Source organism: Medicago sativa, chromosome 7 (assembly GCF_051527215.1).
Source record: "Medicago sativa cultivar Bolivia chromosome 7, Bolivia_mono, whole genome shotgun sequence".
NCBI classification, from domain to species: domain Eukaryota; kingdom Viridiplantae; phylum Streptophyta; class Magnoliopsida; order Fabales; family Fabaceae; genus Medicago; species Medicago sativa.
The window spans coordinates 51317034-51341625 of NC_140755.1; the positions used below are offsets into that span (position 1 = coordinate 51317034).

The window sequence follows — 24592 nt, forward strand, 5'->3', positions numbered from 1 at the left end:
ATGTATGAACTAGGGGCTAGTTTTAGCTTATTGCCCTTATCCCTCTATAAGAGGATGGGTATAGGTGAGTTGAAACCTACCGAGATGACCTTGAAATTAGCTGATCGTACCACTATCCGCCCGGTCGGATTTGTTGAGGACATCCCCGTTAAAATAGAAGGAATATATATCCCGATTGATTTTATGGTAGTAGACATTGGTGAGGATCCCCAAGTTCCTATCCTCCTAGAAAGGCCTTTCCTCGCTACTGCGGGAGCTATTATTGATGTTAAAGGTGGTAGGATTGTTTTTCAAGTGAGTGATGAGAGGATAGGATTTGAAATGGCCAGTCTTATTGAGGACCCTGCTGTTTATTCTTGTTGCATGATTGATGATCATAGTGTGAAAGAACGTTTCCTAGCGTCATCAGCATAATATGATCTTTTTGATCCTTTTTGAAGGTGCTTCTAACCGTCAAGCAAATGATTTTAAACGAGCACTTCGTGGGAGGCAACCCACGAGTTTAATTGCTTTATTTTGTTTGTTTTGTGTTCTTTTAATTTGTTTTGTAGGTAATTGCCCAAAAATGAGGAGAAAAAACGAAAAAAAAATTTTGAGCCTGTAACCAGAAGCATGCACACGGCCCGTGCCTGTGGCGGCACGGCCATGCGCAACCCATAGCCAGCCAAAGCCCAATTTTCCAGAAGCCTTGGCACGGCCCATGCCTGCGAGGACACGACCTTGCGCGACCCCTCTCCCTCTTATAACATTTTTTTCCTTCTTCTTCCTTCATTCTCAACAACACAACCTCTCTCATCCTTCAACTTCTCTCTTTAAACCTCCATAACCTCAACCTTCAAACCTTCATACCTCTCTCAAAACATCACCAAATCACACAATTTCTAAACCAAAACAACTCTAAACTTCATTCTAAACCCAATCCACCCATCAAAAACAATAATTATCCACCCAAATCCAAAAATCACCAAATTTGTATTCACCCTAACCCTAACCCAAAGACCCCAAAATCTTCATCAATTCTCACCCCAACACTCAAATTTCTTACTTAAAACCCAAACCCATTGCTAAAACCACCTTTCCCACACAAAATCTTACTAAAATCTAACCTTCACGCAAACCAACCCAAGTCAAACTAGGTCAATGGCTTCAAAAAGAAAAGGAAAGGAGGTTAAAAGCTCAGGAAGGGGTGCAGGAAAAAGGCAAGCAGCAGTCAGGAACCATGGCATCGATTTCAAGGATGCCAAACAACGAGATAGGTATAAAATTCTTGTCTCTAAACCTATTTCTGCTTGCAGGTACCATGATAGTAATGTTATGATAACACTAGGTATTAGAGACAATATGGTTAGGCTGTTAGACACCTTAGGTTGGGTCGAGATGCTGAGACCTATGAAGGGGTTTGAAAATTTCACCTATGAGTTTTTGAGCTCACTTTCCTTCACTAAAGATAGGTCGAAGTCGGATAACCCCAATCATTGAGTCTCTTTTCGGCTTTTAAATATTGATTATGTGATGTCTTTGGAAAACTTTTGCTTAGAGATGGGCTTCGCTAATGCAGGGTTCATTCATGACTCTTGGGATCATACTTTAATGTCGTCCGACTATGACCCTATTGTCTTTTGGAAGAGTATCACTGAACTAGCGCAATATGTTGGAACAAAATGTGTTTAACATTAACCTTTAGAGTTTTGATGATAACAAGATATTAAAAAATTGTCAATTGGATATGTTAATATTTGTTCAAGTGTACAGGACCATAGACAAAAAATTTGGCATCTTTATTAGGTTCTGGAAGAACAAAAGAGAGAAATGAAATCAACAAGAATGAAGCTTGAAGCATCTGAAGAAAAGAGGTTCTGAAGACAAGTGATCCTGAAGTGATGACGTCATCAGAAGCACCTCATGAGAAACAAGTTCACTAGAAGCACATTTTCCTCAGAAGCTCTGAAGATCATCAGGAGCTGAAGATCACCAGAAGCTTGGAAGAATCAAAGCTTCAAAATGCTGTTTAAAAGGTTTAATCACGCCTAGTATTACAAATGACCAGAAGAGTGAAGCAACGGTTAATTCAAAAGGATTTGAAGGCATTGGATGCTGGTTTCTTAAAGAGCGTTGAAAAAGGACAATTGTACAAATTGTACAACCACTACCTCCACTACTCTGTTTTGTCTCTGCAACAAGACAAATACAACAACTATGCCTGCACCAGTGTTCCTCCAGACTTGGAATGGATTTGAAATTGATCCTTCATAGGACAATAACCATATCAGGCAAAAGATCATTGGTGATTTGATCAAGCTTCAAACGACTCTTTTTGATGTGCTGGCAATTTGATAACGTCTCTTTCACACCTCTATATAAAGGAGTGAAGACTTAGAGAATTGAAGTGACTCAACAACAATTTACAAGCGCCAAAACTCTGCTGAAATTGTTCTGCATCAAAAGTTCACTTAGAATTTCTTAACCACTTTCATATTTTAGAAATTCTAGAGTTTTAAGAGTTTGTATCTGATTTGTATTGTGAACACCACTAATTGTATATCAAGTGTTCAACCTCAAACAAATTTCTCTGTAATTCTGTTTGAATAGAAGTCTCTTCCTTGTGTGCTTGAGCATAGGAAGTCTCTTGACTGTGTTCAGGAGCATAGGAAATCTCTTGCAGTTGTGCTTGAGTAAGTTTGATGTCTCTTGCTAGTTTTAGCAGTGAGCATTTGTAATCAGATATTACATTTTAGTGAACTCTTCTTGGAAGTGCAAGGGGGACAGGACTACTTCCAGTTTGTGGAAGGAACCTGTATAATTGCTTTGTGTCTTTCTTCTCTCTCCCCCCCCTCTCTCTCTCTCTCTCTCTTTATTTTTATCCGTTGCATTTTGAATATGAACATCTCTTCAGAAGCTGAACTCTATCTGCTTCTGATCAGTGACTTCAGTAGGAGAAAACGAAGAAAAATCTAACACAATTCAACACCCCTTCTTTTGTTTTTCTCACCTTCACAATATAATTCCCGTTCCAATAAGGCTAGTAATATCCACAACCCACGTGCTTAGGTACCTTCAAAGGGTTATGGCTTGCACCATTTGGGGTAGGAAGGAAGTAGGGACCACTAGGACCGATGAGCTCTTTATGCTGTGGGCAATGCTTAACAATCGCCCTGTGAACACTAGCTACTACTTGCTTGATTATCTTGTTTCTGTTGCTAAAAAGAAACCGGATAAAAAAAGTGAGATTGTGGTGGGTGGAATCATCACCTTTATTGGTAGGAAGATGGGTGTGGGTGAAGAGAGCGGGATCAATAGGATTGAAGGAAATAGTCGACTGGATTTAGATGCCCTCACCACTATGTTCTTTGTTAGGCCTTATGACCCGCCTCAAAATTACCAATATGAGCTGAAACTCAATAGGGCTCAATGACTGTTTATTCTGCCTAACCCGGCTAGGACTGACACGGGGGTGGTGGAAAATATGCTTTATGTTGGTACTAACCCAAAGGTACAAGAAAACCATGGTGATGATGGTGATGATGAGGAGGAGGAAGGTGAGCACTTGCAAGATGATCCAGTGCACCATGACCAAGAAGCCGGTGGGCAATATGACAATGATCGGTGGGCATGGATGCAAACTGAAATTCAAAGGATAAGCACCAAGCAACAAAGGCAAGGGGTTAAAATCTCAGGGATGCGTAATGATGTCCAAAGAGGCAACCATATGCATGAGCAAAATAACCACATGCTCTTGAGAATGATGCAACACTTTAACATCTAGGATCCTCTACATGGTCCCCAATAAATTGTGAGGTCTCCCTTTTCCATTTTCTTTTATTTTTGCAATTTTCTTTCTTTTTAAATTATTGAGGACAATGTTTTACCCAAGTATGGGGGGAGTCAATAAAATGTCTAAGTGTCGTAGTGTTTCAAGCTCCCTTGAATTATTATTTTTTGTTTTGTTGTGAAAGGCATGTAAAGCAGCTTTTTTTTATTGTGAAATATGAAATAATTTTTTTGTTAAGTTTCTTGTGAATGGCTGTTTCTTTTTGTACATGAAAATGATTTCTTGTGTTTTGAGTGGTCTTGCTATATCCACATCTTGTTTTACTGTGAAAAGTCTCTTTGAGAAAAGCACATAGTTGCAGTCTTTGAGTAAGTGTGTAGGTAGGTATTTTAAGGAGCACGTTCTAACTTTAGTGGTAATTTGACCCTTATAAGTTTTCAGAGTAACAGTAGTATAAGTTTGTGTGGGGAAGAAAAGACTTGAAGAAAAAAATAAGTGACCGTAAAGAAACTGGTAATGGTTGGTCACCAAGACATTAAAATGATCAAATGCCTAAAACTAGGTTGATTATTAAAGGGGGTCGGAAGCAAAAATATTTATAAGGGTACATCATTGACTCTGGGGGGGCAGGAGCCGCACTACCTGACTTCCCACGTGAATATGTTGTCATCCTGAAAACTAAAAGTAGCTTCTGTAATTCCTTCTTACTCAAAATGTCAAATGATCCAATAATTCCCACCTCCTCTCCTATATGAAATAAAGAAATGACTTTTCTCAGTTGGTTTAGTGTTAAGGTTAGAACATGTTTCCTCATAATATCTCTTACACAGGAGCAAGAAAAAGCTAAACTACACACACACGCACACTCACTTGAGACTTGTTGTTATACCCTAATTTTGGACCTAAAAATACCAACTCAATTCTTGTCTTGCATTATAAGTCATTTGAACTGTCTCTGATCAATTGCAACTTTCTCTGCATTTTATTTCAATGTTATTTGCAAAGTTCACACACAAGGGTATTTTAGTCATTTCCTATGTCAAATTTCTCTCAGTCTTTCAAAAGTTTGGTTGAGTCCTTTCAAGTAGTGTGAATAAGTCTTCATTTCAAGTCTATGTCAAAATCCAGTTCAAAAATTGCATTTGAAGTCATTTTGAGTCAGTTTTGCCCCTAGGGGCATTTTAGTCTTTTCATGTGCTAAAGCTCTGTTTAAACCCTTAAAATTGTCTCTGAGTCTTTCAAGTTGGTTTAAATAAACTGTTGTCTCATTTCTCTGTTAAAAATCCATTCTAAATTTGCATCTGAGTCATTTACAGTTGTTTTAGCCCCAGGGGCATTTTGGTCATTTCACACGAAATTTCGGCAGAGAGAGGTTACTTTAAAGTACCTCATTTAGGCCATTGGTCCGTTTTAGTCCGTTTTGTCAGTTTTAATTGTTTCACTTTACGTTTAGTCAAATTACCATTTTTTATTCCAATTTTATTTTTAGTTTTTTTTCTAAGTCCTAAAGTTTCTAATTTTGCATTTTAGTCCTTGTGTCATTTTTTCCTTTGTCTTTTTTCGTCCTTATTTTTCATCATTTTGCAGATTAGTCCTTTTTTACAGTCCAGTCCTTTTTTCTTTTTATAAGAATAGTCCATGAATTTTCAAGATTTGCAGGAAGGTCCCCAAGGTCTTAAAATTTGCAGGAAGGCCCAAATGTCCAAGATTATGCCAAGGCCGAATCAGTTAGGGCCTAAGTCCACATGTCAACTTTCTATTGGGGCATCAGTACACATGTCAGCTATATAAGGAGTCCCAATCATTGCTAGATCCAGGGATTCGGTGCCAACTCACACAAACACATCACAATTTTCTCTCTCTTGTCAGTTGGATCAAGGTTCAGAAATTTGAAGAAAACCTTCGAAGTTCATCAAGAACTTCGCATGAAATTCATCTTCTCCGAACCCTAATCCCTTCAATTCTCCATCAAATCCTTCAATTCATACGCAATTTAATTCCACAGAATCCTTACAATCCTCAAAACAGTTTCAATTTCACAAAGAACACAAGAATGCACAAAATCACATAGGAACCCTAATTTTCCAGAATCAACAATTCAAGGCAGACTTGTGGATTTCGTTACGATTCTCAGTGATCCATTGCTGGATTCTCATCATTGAACCGTGCTTCGCAATTCTGGTGCGAATCCACCACCTACGGTGACGAATTCAAGCACGATCACGAAGACTTGATAGTGCGAAGAGAAGAAGAAAGAACGAAGTGAATCCTGAAACGGTGAAAAGGAACCAGAGGACTCAAAAGCTTTCTCAAGGATCTGTGTTCGAATCTCCACTAAAAATCCAGGTAATTTCGAAAAGACCTTTTCGTTTCACCTCAAATCTTCATCAAAGGTCCATAAACAAAAAAATAAACGGTGAATCAAGTGGATTAACAAGTCTTGAGACTCGTTCATTTGAAAAAGGTTGAAAGAAGTTCAAAAAACTTGAAATCGAAGCCCTAAAGTACAAATCCACGAAGATTCACGGTTTATTTTACAAATACGAGTTCATATTCATAATCAGTAGAGGAAATAGTCCAGATCAGAGCCTCGTTTCAAGAGATTTCAAAAGGATTTGAAAAGCCTGAAACCGTAAGTTTGAATTGTAGATCTACAAAGTTTCAATAAGTTTTAGAAAAAACGAAGTAGATCTTCAAACTCAGGAAGGAAAAACAAACACACCAGTGTAAAAAGCTTTCAAAAACAGTCAAGTATGAAGTTCCGGCACGGTGGTTCCGTCACCGGAAACCTAACCATCGCCGGAAACTTCATCGATGTTCTTGTTTTTCCAGGAAGTCATGAGGTTGAAGATGAAGGTTGGGTGAGAGCTTCTCTCACTAAACCACAACGTAGAGAGAGAAGTTAGGGTTAGGAATGGTTCAAGGAACCGGTTCAAGGCCTTATATAGGCCTGGGAACCGGTTCAGCCCGTCGGATCGACCCACAACCCGCCTCTTTGAGGCCCAATTGTCATAACTGTGCATATGCTGCTCTTTGCGCCTCCCATCCCTGCGTATTTCTTGCTATTTCTGCTATTCGTACCCCCTGTTGTGTTAGATTTTCATGATAAGAGTCTTAAAATTTTTCTTTACGTGTTCTTGATCATTTTTCTTGACTTTTTTTTTGTGATATTTTCATATATTGAATCTTGGTTAAAAAATGTGTGATATTTTCTTTGACAATTATTTACTATTTTGGTTAAAAATTGTGAAATTTTATATGTTTTTGTGTCTTAAAAATGTCTTAAAATTCTAAAAATTTGCATACACATTTCTTGATAATTTTGTGGTGTTCTTGTAATAATCTTGCATATCAAAACTTGATGAACATAATGTGGCTAATTTTCCTACTATTTTTGAGATATTTTGTGCCAAAAATGAATGAAAATTTGTTTGATTTTAATCCAAATTGCTTAGTGAATAATTGTGACCTATACCACTTGATTTCATAGGGTTTTAGCTACTGTTTGTGTTTAATATTGTTGCATAATTGTGAATCTTGGTAGGTTACTTAGCTTACAAGTTAATTGTGTAGTTAAATAATGTAAATATGCTTAAAATTTGTTCTAAAATGCCAAGTAAATCATGTTGCCTTAATTCCCATCCCAAGACTTGTTTCTAAACCTTTAAAAATGCATTGGAATGTGAGAATTATAAGTCACATGAGCCTTGCACTTTATGAACAAACTTTAGTCATGTTTGCACTCATTTTGCCTTTATTTTGGTTTGTTTTCCATCCTTTATGTTGTAGTGTCTTTCTTTCTTTACTTCTTTTGATATTGCCTTATGCTACTAACCTTTTCATTTCATGTTTCATATTCATCATAAGCATCTCCATTTCATCCCATATTCATCTCTATTTCTTTCTTGCAATTTAATTTGTACCAAAGTTAGAATGTAAACACTTAGGAGTTTTGTAATACTTTCCTTTATGCACTTTTAATTTCTTGGCAAAGAGGCCATAGAATGTATCTAGGGTATGATGTAAAGGACAATGGACTCTAATGATGTACACCGACACAAGCACCTACACATGCACACACATCACTATATAGTTAGAATATGCCTGTTTAGATGTATGTTTAGGATTGTATGTTTAGATGTATGTTTAGGCTTTACACTTAGAAAAACCATTTTCCAAAAGATATGAACAAACTTCACCCAAATCTTTTTCACAATAAACCTTGGGGTCAAAACCCCATTGATTTTTCTTTTCATTTTCTTAATCAAATTTCAATAAACTTTAATCATACTTTGACTTATTTTGCAAAACACTAATCCAACCTCACCTTTTCTAAATCTCATGCCCTTGAGGCCTCTTTCTATTCTTCAAATTCCATTTTCAAACTTAAAATCAACCAACCAAAAAAACAAAAACATTTTTGAGAGAGAACTACGGTGGATTTGATCCCTTAAACGGGTACGTAGGCAAGGAACAAAATTCCTTCAATTCAACTAAAATAAAAATCCAAAAACATTCTTCTCCCTCCAATTCTTCACTTAGAAACTCTTAGGGTTAAATAAACACTTTCAAATAGCATTTAAAAATAAAGCGCGCGCGTAGAAATTAAAGACGGTTCCTATAGGATACTATAGTCGTTATGGGTGCCTAACACCTTCCCGTAGCGAAAACAACTCCCGGACCTCGATTCTCAAGGGTTTTGCTTACTTTTTCCCTTCCCAAGAAAAAATAAGATATCACCGGTTTAAAAGGTTCAAACGCAATCAATGTTTGACACCCGAAAAACCAAGATAAAACAGCTGGCGACTTCACTGGGGAGATTCGAGAGTTACGCCTAGTCTTTATTTCCACGCTTGCGCTTGTATTTTTACTTGCTTCTTTTACCTGCTTTCCTATGTGAATAAATGTTTAAATTCTTGCAAACGTGTGGGGTGAGAATATCAAAAGTCCTGCACCCGGGCTGAGTGAACTTAGGATTTAGGAGGGATATAATCGACAATTCATTCCGGGGGTTGCCTCGTGTTTTGGATTATGCGATCAATCCCACATAGCTGAGGCATTTTGGGGGTGATGTTGTCGGCGCGTGTTGTTGCGTTTAGGCACTTTACTTCTAATTGTTCTATGACGCTATGAACCGTAGATAACCAAACCCATCCATGGCCATTTTCTAGGACGTAGTGCGGAGGCTAAACCGAGTGTTATCTCGAGTTTTAGTCGTCACGCGATACTACACTCAGGTTAGACCTTCCACGTATAATCATGGAGCGAGTGTTGTCTCGTGACACCGTGATATACGTCGGAGAGGTTGCAACTTGGGAACCTTTTTAGAACCCGGTTACTATCTCCTAAAGCCCTAGTTTCACCGGACGCCGTGTCCACCCATGACTCCTTGACTTTGAACTTCAACCCACCATGTTTTCTCCGAACTTGAACATAATCATGCATTCATGCATACATGCATACATGCATAAACTTTTTTCCATGCATTGTTATCGAAGGGCTTAGACAAGTTGAATTTGTAAACATTGTAGGAATGAAGAGGACTAATTCCTACAAGTTCAAGGAAGTGGATTTGGCTAGTTTGAGAGATTTGGCACTCAAGATTGAGGATCCGACTGGTTTCCGACGTCGCTACGGGGCTTTACTTCCTATTCTTCATACTAATGTGGATGAGAAGCTTGTGCACACTCTAGTGCAATTCTATGATCGGGACTATCGGTGCTTCACTTTTCCGGACTTTCAGCTGGTGCCTACTCTAGAGGCTTATTCTTCCTTGATGGATCTGTCTATTGCTAAGGGGGTACCTTTCTCAGGACTTGAGCCTCCTCTTACTCCATTGGTTATTGCCAAGGATCTCTATCTCAGGACCACCGATGTCTCCAAGAATCTTGTCACTAAGGCACGTATCCGAGGGTTCACTTCAGAGTATCTTCTTGGGAAAGCCAACCTCAATACCACTTGTCAGGACACTCTCGAGGCTATTCTTGCACTTCTCATCTATGGGCTTATTCTCTTTCCGAATCTCGATGGCTTCGTGGACATGAATGCTATTATGATGCTTCCACTTCCTATGCTTGAGGGTTTCTTTTTCCTGTTGTTATTTCCATTTGCTTATGTTGAAATTGTTTCGTAAAACTATATGTTGGTTGTTTGTTTCCCGTTTATGTTAATTGCTGTTTAGTAATGTTTACAAGTTTATAATTTGTCTAAAACCCTTCGATAACACAAGAAGAGTCTTTTTGCATACGCATTAACACATTTCATGCATCATATGCATTCATTGGTCACAAAAAAAACTTCCCTCGTGCTCATCGCCTCCTGGTTTTGTCCGCCGCAGTCTGAAAAGTGGCTCGTGTTCGCAAAGTCTACCAACCAGACAGAATTCATCAAAGAAGATTTCACAAGAGAAGAATGATGGCTAACTTTGAAGAGGAAAATGCTCAGCTCCGTGCCGAATTGGCTGCTATGAAAGAAGATTTGGCCAAGGCACATGACGCTATGTCTGCTATGATGGCTGCACAGGAACAACCAGCCACTTCTGTTCCAGTTACTGCTGAGGTGATTCCCTCTATCCCACTGTCTACTGTGGCTACTGATGCTCGCTTTGTTATGCCCAACGGCCGTCCTTATGGCCTCTCAGCTTACTACTCTCCTAATACTGCTGCTGGTGTCTCTGGTTTTGCTGGTCAAGGACAGATTCCGGTGTCTACTGCTATGCCTCAGGTGACTACTGTTGTTACCGACCCTATTGTCCACACCGTGCAACAGGTGATTGATGTTGATACTCCGCGTGGACAAGATCCCGCAATGGAATCTATGAAAAGACAGTTGAGGGAGTTGGCTGGAGAACTCCGTGAGGTCAAGGCTAGCCGAGGAAACAATGGTGCTCCTGCTAAAGCTCGTGATCTGTGCTTGGTATCCCGGTTTGAGGTTCCCAAGAAATTCAAAGAGCCAGAATTTGACAAATACAATGGGACTTCTTGCCCACACAACCATGTCATCCGGTATGTCCGAAAGATGGCTAATTACGCAGATAATGATGCACTGATGATCCATTGCTTCCAGAGTAGCTTGACAGATGATGCAGCAGATTGGTACACTAGTTTGAGCAAAGATAACATCCATACTTTTGAGGAACTCGCTGCTGCTTTTGAAGGCCAATATGAATTCAATACCCGTCTGAAGCCAAATAGGGACTCTCTTAAGGCTCTGTCTCAGAAGTCGGATGAAACCTTCCGTGAGTACGCTCAGAGGTGGAGAGGGGCAGCTGCCCGTGTTTCTCCTCGACTTGATGAGGAAGAGTTAACACAGACATTCCTGAAGACTCTGAAGAAGGAATATAAGGAGAGAATGATAGTCTCTGCCCCAAACAACTTCTCTGATATGGTTACAATGGGAACTCGTCTAGAGGAGGCTGTCCGAGATGGTATTATTGTCCTTGAGAAAGGTGAATCTTCAAACAGTGCGCCAAAGAAGTATGGTAATGGTCACCACAAGAGGAAAGAATCTGACGTAGGGATGGTATCTGGTAACCCATCTGCAGCTGCTACACAACTACCTCTGCCCTATCACTACATGCAGTACTCTCAACATCCTTTCTTTCCACCATTTTACCAGCAATATCCTCTGCCACCGGGTCAACCACCAATGCCCATCAATGCCATTCCTCAGCAAGCACAACAACAGCCTCCCGCTCAACAGCAACGGCAGCAACAACAGGGTCCCCGACCCAAACCTTCTTTTCCACCAATACCAATGCGGTATGGTGAGCTGCTCCCAACCCTACTTGCCAAGGGACACTGTGTTACTAGACCAGGTAAGCCTCCGCCTAATCCATTGCCTCCCAGGTTCCGACAGGATCTGACATGTGAATTCCATCAGGGTGCTCAAGGCCACGATGTTGAAGGTTGCTTTGCTCTGAAATATATTGTGAAAGACCTGATAGAAAAGGGACGGTTGACTTTTGAGAATAGTGTTCCTCATGTCCTTGACAATCCGCTCCCAAACCATGCTGCTGTTAACATGATTGAGGCCTTTGAAAGGGTTCCCGTTCCTCAAGAGGGTCCCATGTTGGATGTCCGCAATGTCGTTACTCCCTTGGTGCCATTACATGTCAAACTTTGCCAGGCTTCTCTGTTCAAACATGATCATGCTTCTTGTCCGGAATGTCTTCAGAATCCTATGGGCTGTTGTGTTGTGCAAGATGATATCCAGGGTCTGATGGATGACAAATACTTGATCGTCAGTGATGTATGTGTGATTGTGCCAGTGTTCCATGATACTCCTGTTGAAACTGCATCTCAGGCAAAGAAGGTTGAGCCTTTGGTGATCAGGCTACCTGGCCGGGTATCTTATACCTCTACCAAAGCAATTCCCTACAAATACAATGCAACCATGATCAAGAATGGAGTGGAAGTACCTCTGGTATCCCCAGCTACAGTTGATAATGTTGCTAGTGAAGTTACAGCTCTCAGAAGCGGGAAAGTCCGTCCACCCTTGTTTCAAAAGAAGGTGGTGACACCCATTGCCACAATAACACCACCAGTCGCTCCTCCTGTTGACAGGAATCCCGGCCCAGCAGGCCAATCTATCGAAGAGTCCAATCTGGACGAAATCCTGAGGCTTATCAAGAAAAGTGACTATAAGATTGTTGACCAGCTGCTGCAAACCCCGTCAAAGATATCCATCCTGTCTCTGCTCATGAGCTCAGAGGCTCATAGGAAAGTGTTAATGAAGATACTGGAGCAAGCTTATGTTGACCACGAAGTCTCTGTGGATCAGTTCGATGGGATAGTGAGTAATATTACTGCCTGCAACAACTTGGGGTTTGGTGACGATGAACTCCCCGAAGCAGGGAAACACCACAACTTGGCTCTGCATATCTCAGTACATTGTGGATCTGACATGATATCCAATGTGTTGGTGGACACTGGATCATCGTTGAATGTAATGCCTGAGTCCACACTAAGGCAATTGAGCCATCATGGAATTTCTCTGAGGGGTAGCAGCTATCTGGTTAAAGCTTTTGATGGATCCCGCAAGGATGTTCTCGGGGAAGTGGACTTGCCAATTACCATTGGTCCCGAGACATTTCAGATTACTTTCCAAGTCATGGATATCAATGCTTCTTACAGCTGTCTCCTCGGAAGACCATGGATCCATGACGCTGGAGCAGTCACGTCCACTTTGCATCAGAAGCTCAAGTTCATGAGGAATGGTAAGATTGTCACTGTGCATGGTGAAGAAGCATATCTGGTTAGCCAAGTGTCATCTTTCTCTTGTGTTGAAGCAGGGTCCGCTGAAGGGACGTCGTTTCAAGGCTTGACCGTTGAGGGTGCAGAACCCCGAAGGGCTGGTACTAGCATGGCTTCATTGAAAGATGCCCAGAAGGCTGTTCGGGAAGGGCAAGCTGCCGGCTGGGGCAAAGTAATTCAGATTCTGGAAAACAAGCGTAAAGAGGGCCTTGGATTCTCTCCAACATCGGGTGTTTCAACAGGAACCTTCTACAGTGCTGGGTTCATCAATGCTATTACTGAAGATGCTGCTGGAGGAAGTCACGTGCCTACATTTGTTATACCAGGAGGCACTGTGAGAAATTGGGAGGCCATTGATGTTCCTTTAGTCATGCATGCTTCCATGTAATGTGTCGTGTTGCTCATGTTTTTCTGTTTTCAAAATAACAATCCTTTCGCTCTGCCCAAGGCGAAAGTGATATCATTGTAAGGGCTGTTTGTTTCGGCATTGCCGTTTTCAATAAAAGTTGTCGTCTTTCTCACGACTCTTTGCTTTTTACTTTTTAGTGCCTTTTTCTTGGAAATAATGGTAATGCCAGAAAAAACCAAAATATCTGTATTTTTCTTATTAATTTCAAAAATCTGCATGAAAAACATTTTTCTAAAAATCATCCCAATCATATTATGCAGATTGAACCATAATAAACCCGTTGAACACAGTGACCCTATGGTTCCTCCAAATTTTGAATTCCCTGTATATGAAGCTGAGGATGAGGATGATGATGAAGAGATACCGTATGAGATCACTCGACTGCTTGAGCAAGAAAGAAGAGCCATTCAGCCTCACCAGGAAGAGATTGAGCTTATCAACCTGGGTACTGAAGAGAACAAGCGAGAGATCAAGATTGGTGCTGCACTTGAGCCAGAAGTGAAAAGGAAGATTACTCAGCTTCTCCACGACTATCCAGATGTCTTTGCATGGTCTTATGAAGATATGCCGGGTCTAGATCCCCAGATTGTGGAACATCGGATACCGACAAGACCTGAATGTCCTCCTGTCAAACAGAAATTGAGAAGGTCTCGTCCAGACATGGCTTTCAAGATCAAAGCTGAGGTGCAAAAGCAGATTGATGCGGGATTCCTCATGACAGCTGAATATCCTGAGTGGATTGCCAACATCGTACCAGTACCAAAGAAAGATGGGAAAGTTCGAATGTGTGTTGATTACAGAGATTTGAATAAAGCCAGTCCGAAAGATAATTTCCCATTGCCTCATATTGATGTGCTTGTTGACAGTACTGCCCAATCCAAAGTGTTCTCCTTTATGGATGGTTTCTCTGGCTATAACCAGATACGGATGTCTCCTGAAGATAGAGAAAAGACGTCCTTCATCACTCCGTGGGGAACGTTCTGTTATAAAGTGATGCCGTTCGGCTTGATAAATGCTGGTGCTACCTATCAAAGAGGTATGACAACTCTATTTCATGATATGATTCACAAAGAGATTGAAGTATATGTTGATGATATGATTGTGAAGTCAAGTGATGAAGAGCAGCATGTTGTGTATTTGAAAAAGATGTTCGAAAGATTGAGAAAGTACAAGCTGAGATTGAATCCTAATAAATGCACATTCGGTGTACGATCTGGGAAGTTGCTCGGCTTCATTTTCAGTCAAAGAGGCATTGAAGTTGATCCTGACAAAGTCTGAGCCATCAGAGAGATGCCGGCCCCTCAAACTGAGAAGCAAGTCAGAGGTTTCCTCGGACGCCTGAATTATATTTCAAGATTCATATCTCATATGACTACTACCTGTGGACCAATTTTCAAATTGCTCAGAAAGAATCAGCCTGTTGTATGGAATGATGAATGCCAGGAAGCCTTCGATAGCATCAAAGAATACCTGTTGGAGCCACCTATCCTTGTCCCACCAGTGGAAGGAAGGCCTTTGATTATGTATCTATCAGTGTTAGATGATTCAGTGGGTTGTGTTCTCGGTCAACAAGATGAGACTGGTAAGAAAGAGCATGCTGTCTACTATCTGAGTAAGAAGTTCACCGACTGTGAGACTCGGTATACAATGCTTGAAAAGACTTGTTGTGCTTTAGCTTGGGCTGCCAAACGCCTGCGTCATTATATGGTAAATCATACAACTTGGTTGATATCCCAAATGGATCCAATCAAGTACATCTTTGAGAAGCCTGCTGTTACTGGAAAGATCGCACGTTGGCAAATGTTGTTGTCTGAATCGATATTGTGTACAAAGCTCAGAAAGCAATCAAAGGAAGTGTCCTTGCTGAGCATCTTGCTTGTCAACCTCTTGATGATTACCAGCCAATTAAGTTTGATTTCCCTGATGAAGAGATTATGTATTTGAAAGCGAAAGACTGTGAAGAACCACTGATCAATGAAGGGCCGGATCCCAATAGCAAATGGGGATTGGTGTTTGATGGTGCTGTTAATGCTTATGGTAAAGGAATTGGGGCCATCATTGTAACTCCGCAAGGGCACCACATTCCTTTCAATGCTCGAATAACTTTTGAATGCACAAACAACATAGCTGAATATGAAGCATGTATCTTGGGTATCGAAGAAGCCCTGGATCTGAGAATTAAGCACCTTGACATCTATGGAGATTCTGCACTTGTTATTAATCAGATAAAGGGTGAATGGGAGACTCATCATGAGAAGCTGATCCCTTATCGTGACTATGCAAGACGTCTGTTGACATACTTTACAAAGGTTGAGCTGCACCACATCCCTCGGGATGAAAATCAGATGGCTGACGCTCTTGCTACTTTGTCTTCCATGTTTCGCGTCAATCATTGGAATGATGTGCCCGTGATCAAGGTGCAACGTCTTGATAGACCCGCTCATGTGTTTACTATTGAGAATATGCCAGATCAAGCTGATGAAGGTGTGAATGACAAAAGGCCTTGGTATTACAACATCAAACAATTCTTGCAGAATCATGAATATCCACCTGGTGCTTCCAACAGGGATAAAAAGACTTTGAGACGATGGGCTAGTAGATTCCTTCTGGACGGAGAAATCCTATACAAGAGGAACTATGACATGGTCTTGTTGAGATGTGTTGATAAACAAGAAGCTGAGAAGTTGATGCATGATGTACATGACGGTACTTTTGGGACCCACGCTTCGGGTCATACCATGTCAAGAAAGCTGCTAAGAGCCAGCTATTACTGGATAACTATGGAACGTGACTGCCACAAACATGCTAAGAGATGCCACAAATGTCAAATTTATGCCGACAAGATTCATGTGCCTCCACATGCTCTCAATGTTATCTCTTCCCCATGGCCTTTCTCTATGTGGGGCATTGACATGATCGGAAGAATTGAGCCAAAAGCTTCCAATGGACATCGTTTCATTCTAGTGGCAATTGACTATTTCACCAAGTGGGTTGAAGCTACTTCCTATGCAAATGTGACCAAGCAAGTGGTTGTCAAGTTTATCAAGAATAACATCATCTGTCGATATGGTGTTCCCAACAAGATCATCACTGACAATGGATCCAATCTGAACAATAGCATGATGCAAGCCTTATGTGAAGAATTCAAAATTGAACATCACAACTCTTCTCCTTATAGACCTCAGATGAATGGTGCAGTTGAGGCCGCTAACAAGAACATCAAGAAGATTGTTCAGAAGATGGTCACTACTTACAAAGACTGGCATGAAATGCTACCTTTTGCCTTGCATGGTTACCGTACTACAGTGCGCAGTTCAACCGGGGCAACCCCTTTCTCCCTTGTGTATGGCATGGAAGCAGTTCTCCCTCTGGAAGTGGAGATTCCATCTCTTCGAGTGATCATGGAAGCAAAATTAACTGAGGCTGAATGGTGTCAAAGTCGGTATGATCAATTGAATCTGATTGAAGAGAAACGTATGGATGCTATGACTCATGGACAGTTGTATCAAGTGCGAATGAAGAATGCTTTTGACAAGAAAGTCCGACCTCGAGAATTCAAGGAAGGCGAACTTGTATTGAAAAGAAGGATAAGTCAGCAACCCGACCCAAGGGGCAAATGGACACCTAACTATGAAGGTCCTTATGTTGTCAAGAAGGCTTTCTCTGGTGGTGCTTTGATTCTTACACACATGGATGGTGTTGAACTCCCAAATCCTGTTAATGCCGATATAGTCAAGAAATACTTTGTCTAGAAAGAAAAGAACAGCGTGGTAGGTCGAAAACCCGAAAGGGCGGCCTAGGCAAGAATGCGCTTCCCGGTGGATCGAGAACCCGAAAGGGCGATCCAGGCAAAAGTTAGGGACAAAAAAAAATGAATATGAAAAAGCTCGCTGAGATTGTACGCAACTCAGGCAAAAATGAGCGCCTCGATGGGCCGAAAACCCGAAAGGGCGGTTCATGCAAAAATGAGGTTGATGAAAGGCAAGTAACTATATCTGGCAAATTACCATCACCCCTTGGGGCATCTGCAACTGCCAACGATCGTCTTCATCAGAGGCTTCTGTATTTGTGAATTCAAAATTTCTATGAAATGTAGCGGTCATCGTGTTCAATGTATCACCAACCAATAAAATTACCATTTTCCAAGCTTTGTAAATCCGTGAAGTCATGCCTTTGGCTGACTCTCACTCTTCTACATCAATTTGAGCCTGTGCTATTGTTCGAAACTCTATTCTTCTTTCCACTTTCAATGCTATATACAAAATATTTTCTTTCTATTTGATAATGTTAATGTCTGAAACAAACATCTTTTGAAAATTGAAACATCTTTTTCTGTCTATTTTGAAAGCAAACCTGAGCAATGAGGTACATTTCAATGAAACATGCATGAATAAATGAATGTCAATGTCTATTTCAATACATGTTACAAGCAGGTTACTCCCTAAGATGATCTGTGGTCAATGGCAAGAATGAAAAAACAGAATGAAATGAAAAAATGAAAAAATACAAATGAAAAGCTCGCTAAGTTGAAAACCCGAAAGGGCGGCTTAGGCAAAAATGAGCACCCCGCTGATTGACAACCTATGAAGGCAATTCAGGCAAAAATGGGGCAATGAAAAGAATCTATTCCCCGGTGAATCGAAAACCCGAAAGGGCGGTTCAGGCAAAAATGGGGTTTGAAAATGAAAAAATGAAAGAATAAAATATTGAAAAGCATTGACCACAGATGCGAACATCCAATGTTTACTCAGCACTGACACGCCTAGCAACGGCGACCTGTATCTAAGGGCATTCCAAGGGTCCCTCCTTTACAAGTTTTATTGCCCTCAGCCATGGTTTTGATACGTCTCTCAACGACGGTCTCTCCAAAGAGGTTTTCCCCTGTGAATATGTTGCAGCACGAGCCACTACGTGCCCAATCTTCCAATGTTTCGTCTGCCTTTGTGAAGCTTCTCTGTCCAACTGCTAATCAATCATGCATTTCAAGCATTCATACATGCATAATCATGCATTTTATGTGCTCATACATCCAATAATCTTGCTATCCCATACATACATGTTGCACATCCTGTCAAATTCAATCCAAGTTTCAACTGTCAAACTCAATTCCAACTGTCAATTTCAATCCCAGCTGTCAAATCCAATTTCAACTGTCAAATTCGAAGCAATTTCCAATCTCAATTCCAATCATGTCAACTGTCAAATTCGAAGCAATCTCAATTCAATGTCAATTCGAAGCAATTTCCAATCTCCAATTTCAATTCCAATTTCAATGTCAATGTCAATGTCAATATCCAATGCCAATGTCAATGTCAATGTCAATGTCAATGTCAATTTTCAATTCAATTCCAATATCCAATGTCAATGTCAATTTCAACTTTCAATTCAATTCCAATCCAATCTCGATGTCAATTGCAACTCTCCAATCCAATGTCTATGTCTCTGTTCAATCTCAATTTTCAATCTCTCTTTCAATGTCAACTTTCAATTCAAATCAATGTCAATTCTATCTCAATTTGCTCTCTCAATTTGCTTTTGGGCCAACAAAAATGGCCATATCTATTTTCAAACCAAGTCAATGACAATTTACCTTCAATGGGTATCTTGTTAAAACCAGACTTTCAATACTGGTCAAGTACCAGGTTCGATCCAAAAAGAACCACTTGTACCTGCTTATGTACCTATGCTTCCGGACAAACGACAAGTTCGATCTAAAAAGAACAGTTTGTACCCAGCTCATGCTTTGTTACCAGTCAGACGGTGAGTTCAATCTGAAGAACAGTTTGTACCCAGCTTATGCTTTGTTATCGGTCAAACGACAAGTTCGATCTAAGAGGACAGTCTGCACCTTCCCACATGACGTGGTGATAATCCAACAAGCAAGTTCGATCCAAAGAAACAGCTTGTATCAACCCTTTTGTCTATGTCTCCATCCAAACGGCCAGTTCAATCCAAAGAACAGTTTGTGTCTGCCTGTCTGTTTGTATCTTCAACCAAGTGTCAAGTTCGATCCAAAGAACAGCTCGTATCTGCCTATATGTCTATGTTTCCGGTCAAGTGCCAAGTCTGATCCCAAAGAACAACTTGTACCTATCTCTTGTTTTGTATTCCTCGGTCAAGTGGCTAGTTCGACCCAAAGAACAACTTGTACCTTATTTTCTACTCCCTGGTTTGTCTACCCTGTCAATGTTCACCTGAATCCCCAGTGACATGACGGGTTCCATAGACTCCAGTTGTTTGTCTTGCATTCATAATAAAAGTATTGCATGGCATTCATACTTGTGAAACTCTGAAAGTGTATTTTTATGTCCAAAAGCAGTGCAAATGTTAATATTTAAGTATCTTCGTCCCGTCAAATCAAAGACTTCGTCTCTTGACTCTCCGGACAAAGAAACTTAAATAGGGGCAGCTGTTATACCCTAATTTTGGACCTAAAAATACCAACTCAATTCTTGTCTTGCATTATAAGTCATTTGAACTGTCTCTGATCAATTGCATCTTTCTCTGCATTTTATTTCAATGTTATTTGCAAAGTTCACACACAAGGGTATTTTAGTCATTTCCTATGTCAAATTTCTCTCAGTCCTTCAAAATTTTGGTTGATTCCTTTCAAGTAGTGTGAATAAGTCTTCATTTCAAGTCTATGTCAAAATCCAGTTCAAAAATTGCATTTGAAGTCATTTTGAGTCAGTTTTGCCCCTAGGGGCATTTTAGTCTTTTCATGTGTTAAAGCTCTGTTTAAACCCTTAAAATTGTCTCTGAGTCTTTCAAGTTGGTTTAAATAAACTGTTGTCTCATTTCTCTGTTAAAAATCCATTCTAAATTTGCATCTGAGTCATTTACAGTTGTTTTAGCCCCAGGGGCATTTTGGTCATTTCACACGAAATTTCGGCAGAGAGAGGTTACTTTAAAGTACCTCATTTAGGCCATTGGTCCGTTTTAGTCCGTTTTGTCAGTTTTAATTTTTTCACTTTACGTTTAGTCAAATTACCATTTTTTATTCCAATTTTATTTTTAGTTTTTTTTCTAAGTCCTAAAGTTTCTAATTTTGCATTTTAGTCCTTGTGTCATTTTTTCCTTTGTCTTTTTTCGTCCTTATTTTTCATCATTTTGCAGATTAGTCCTTTTTTACAGTCCAGTCCTTTTTTCTTTTTATAAGAATAGTCCATGAATTTTCAAGATTTGCAGGAAGGTCCCCAAGGTCTTAAAATTTGCAGGAAGGCCCAAATGTCCAAGATTATGCCAAGGCCGAATCAGTTAGGGCCAAAGTCCACATGTCAACTTTCTATTGGGGCATCAGTACACATGTCAGCTATATAAGGAGTCCCAATCATTGCTAGATCCAGGGATTCGGTGCCAACTCACACAAACACATCACAATTTTCTCTCTCTTGTCAGTTGGATCAAGGTTCAGAAATTTGAAGAAAACCTTCGAAGTTCATCAAGAACTTCGCATGAAATTCATCTTCTCCGAACCCTAATCCCTTCAATTCTCCATCAAATCCTTCAATTCATACGCAATTCATTTCCACAGAATCCTTACAATCCTCAAAACAGTTCCAATTTCACAAAGAACACAAGAATGCACAAAATCACATAGGAACCCTAATTTTCCAGAATCAACAATTCAAGGCAGACTTGTGGATTTCGTTACGATTCTCAGTGATCCATTGCTGGATTCTCATCATTGAACCGTGCTTCGCAATTCTGGTGCGAATCCACCACCTACGGTGACGAATTCAAGCACGATCACGAAGACTTGATAGTGCGAAGAGAAGAAGAAAGAACGAAGTGAATCCTGAAACGGTGAAAAGGAACCAGAGGACTCAAAAGCTTTCTCAAGGATCTGTGTTCGAATCTCCACTAAAAATCCAGGTAATTTCGAAAAGACCTTTTCGTTTCACCTCAAATCTTCATCAAAGGTCCATAAACAAAAAAATAAACGGTGAATCAAGTGGATTAACAAGTCTTGAGACTCGTTCATTTGAAAAAGGTTGAAAGAAGTTCAAAAAACTTGAAATCGAAGCCCTAAAGTACAAATCCACGAAGATTCACGGTTTATTTTACAAATACGAGTTCATATTCATAATCAGTAGAGGAAATAGTCCAGATCAGAGCCTCGTTTCAAGAGATTTCGAAAGGATTTGAAAAGCCTGAAACCGTAAGTTTGAATTGTAGATCTACAAAGTTTCAATAAGTTTTAGAAAAAACGAAGTAGATCTTCAAACTCAGGAAGGAAAAACAAACACACCAGTGTAAAAAGCTTTCAAAAACAGTCAAGTATGAAGTTCCGGCACGGTGGTTCCGTCACCGGAAACCTAACCGTCGCCGGAAACTTCATCGATGTTCTTGTTTTTCCAGGAAGTCATGAGGTTGAAGATGAAGGTTGGGTGAGAGCTTCTCTCACTAAACCACAACGTAGAGAGAGAAGTTAGGGTTAGGAATGGTTCAAGGAACCGGTTCAAGGCCTTATATAGGCCTGGGAACCGGTTCAGCCCGTCGGATCGACCCACAACCCGCCTCTTTGAGGCCCAATTGTCATAACTGTGCATATGCTGCTCTTTGCGCCTCCCATCCCTGCGTATTTCTTGCTATTTCTGCTATTCGTACCCCCTGTTGTGTTAGATTTTCATGATAAGAGTCTTAAAATTTTTCTTTACGTGTTCTTGATCATTTTTCTTGACTTTTTTTTTGTGATATTTTCATATATTGAATCTTGGTTAAAAAATGTGTGATATTTTCTTTGACAATTATTTACTATTTTGGTTAAAAATTGTGAAATTTTATATGTTTTTGTGTCTTAAAAATGTCTTAAAATTCTAAAAATTTGCATACACATTTCTTGATAATTTTGTGGTGTTCTTGTAATAATCTTGCATATCAAAACTTGATGAACATAATGTGGCTAATTTTCCTACTATTTTTGAGATATTTTGTGCCAAAAATGAATGAAAATTTGTTTGATTTTAATCCAAATTGCTTAGTGAATAATTGTGACCTATACCACTTGATTTCATAGGGTTTTAGCTACTGTTTGTGTTTAATATTGTTGCATAATTGTGAATCTTGGTAGGTTACTTAGCTTACAAGTTAATTGTGTAGTTAAATAATGTAAATATGCTTAAAATTTGTTCTAAAATGCCAAGTAAATCATGTTGCCTTAATTCCCATCCCAAGACTTGTTTCTAAACCTTTAAAAATGCATTGGAATGTGAGAATTATAAGTCACATGAGCCTTGCACTTTATGAACAAACTTTAGTCATGTTTGCACTCATTTTGCCTTTATTTTGGTTTGTTTTCCATCCTTTATGTTGTAGTGTCTTTCTTGCTTTACTTCTTTTGATATTGCCTTATGCTACTAACCTTTTCATTTCATGTTTCATATTCATCATAAGCATCTCCATTTCATCCCATATTCATCTCTATTTCTTTCTTGCAATTTAATTTGTACCAAAGTTAGAATGTAAACACTTAGGAGTTTTGTAATACTTTCCTTTATGCACTTTTAATTTCTTGGCAAAGAGGCCATAGAATGTATCTAGGGTATGATGTAAAGGACAATGGACTCTAATGATGTACACCGACACAAGCACCTACACATGCACTATATAGTTAGAATATGCATGTTTAGATGTATGTTTAGGATTGTATGTTTAGATGTATGTTTAGGCTTTACACTTAGAAAAACCATTTTTCAAAAGATATGAACAAACTTCACCCAAATCTTTTTCACAATAAACCTTGGGGTCAAAACCCCATTGATTTTTCTTTTCATTTTCTTAATCAAATTTCAATAAACTTTAATCATACTTTGACTTCTTTTGCAAAACACTAATCCAACCTCACCTTTTCTAAATCTCATGCCCTTGAGGCCTCTTTCTATTCTTCAAATTCCATTTTCAAACTTAAAATCAACCAAAAAAAAAAAACAAAAACATTTTTGAGAGAGAACTACGGTGGATTTGATCCCTTAAACGGGTACGTAGGCAAGGAACAAAATTCCTTCAATTCAACTAAAATAAAAATCCAAAAACATTCTTCTCCCTCCAATTCTTCACTTAGAAACTCTTAGGGTTAAATAAACACTTTCAAATAGCATTTAAAAATAAAGCGCGCGCGTAGAAATTAAAGACGGTTCCTATAGGATACTATAGTCGTTATGGGTGCCTAACACCTTCCCGTAGCGAAAACAACTCCCGGACCTCGATTCTCAAGGGTTTTGCTTACTTTTTCCCTTCCCAAGAAAAAATAAGATATCACCGGTTTAAAAGGTTCAAACGCAATCAATGTTTGACACCCGAAAAACCAAGATAAAACAGCTGGCGACTTCACTGGGGAGATTCGAGAGTTACGCCTAGTCTTTATTGAGAAAGACAATTTTCACTTATTGAATTCCAAGAAATAAAGATGATTGTTTGTGATGGGAGGCTACTCTATTTATAGTTTACATTTGACTTAAAATCTAAGCAACTACATGGGCTTTTCGGTAAAACTAAAACAGAGTAGCTTAAGTCCTAAGTAAAAGCAGCAAAAGGGTGTTCTGGGGGGTGGCACGGCCGTGCCACATGTTGGCACGGGCCGTGCCGAGCTTCTGACTTGGGGGTATTATATTTTTGTTCCCAAATCTTCGTATTTTTGCTCCGAATCAGCTCCAGACTCCTTTCTGTTGCTCCAAGACTCAATCCATCAAATATTTATTCCTGTAATATAAATATATGCAATTGAAGTAAAATAGCTCAAAAAGGAAACAATATTAAAATAAAATAAAATCAAATCTAATTAAAACGAAACTAAATATTATACTACAAACTAGCTAATTATTGACTCATCAAACTCCCCCACACTTGAATCTCTTGCTTGTCCTCAAGCAAAAGGCAATGGACATAGTAGCAACAAAAATATTTAAGCAATGGAAACACAATTGAAAAACTCATGTCTCTCTTAAGGTTTTATTCCAATGTACACTAATCACAACCTCAAGTATTCCTTGTGAACCTATTCAACCCAACAACAAGTCTCAAGTGAGTGTGTGTGTGCAGTCCAACCCTTTTCTTGCTCCTGTATAAGACAGATATTATGAGGAACAGTTCTATCCTTAATAATAAAGTACCGAGAAAAGTCCTTTCTTAATTTCATATAATAGAGATGGGAATTTAGTT

The 24592-nt window shown here is 39.6% G+C and overlaps 1 protein-coding gene across 1 annotated transcript; it reads left to right on the top strand.

Annotated features, from left to right (window-relative positions):
* Positions 1-414, top strand: LOC146906565 (uncharacterized). Its single transcript, XM_085728878.1, has one exon. The coding sequence runs from the start codon at positions 1-3 to the stop codon at positions 412-414; it is 414 nt and encodes a 137-aa protein (XP_085585004.1).
* Positions 415-24592: the final 24178 nt, after the last annotated feature.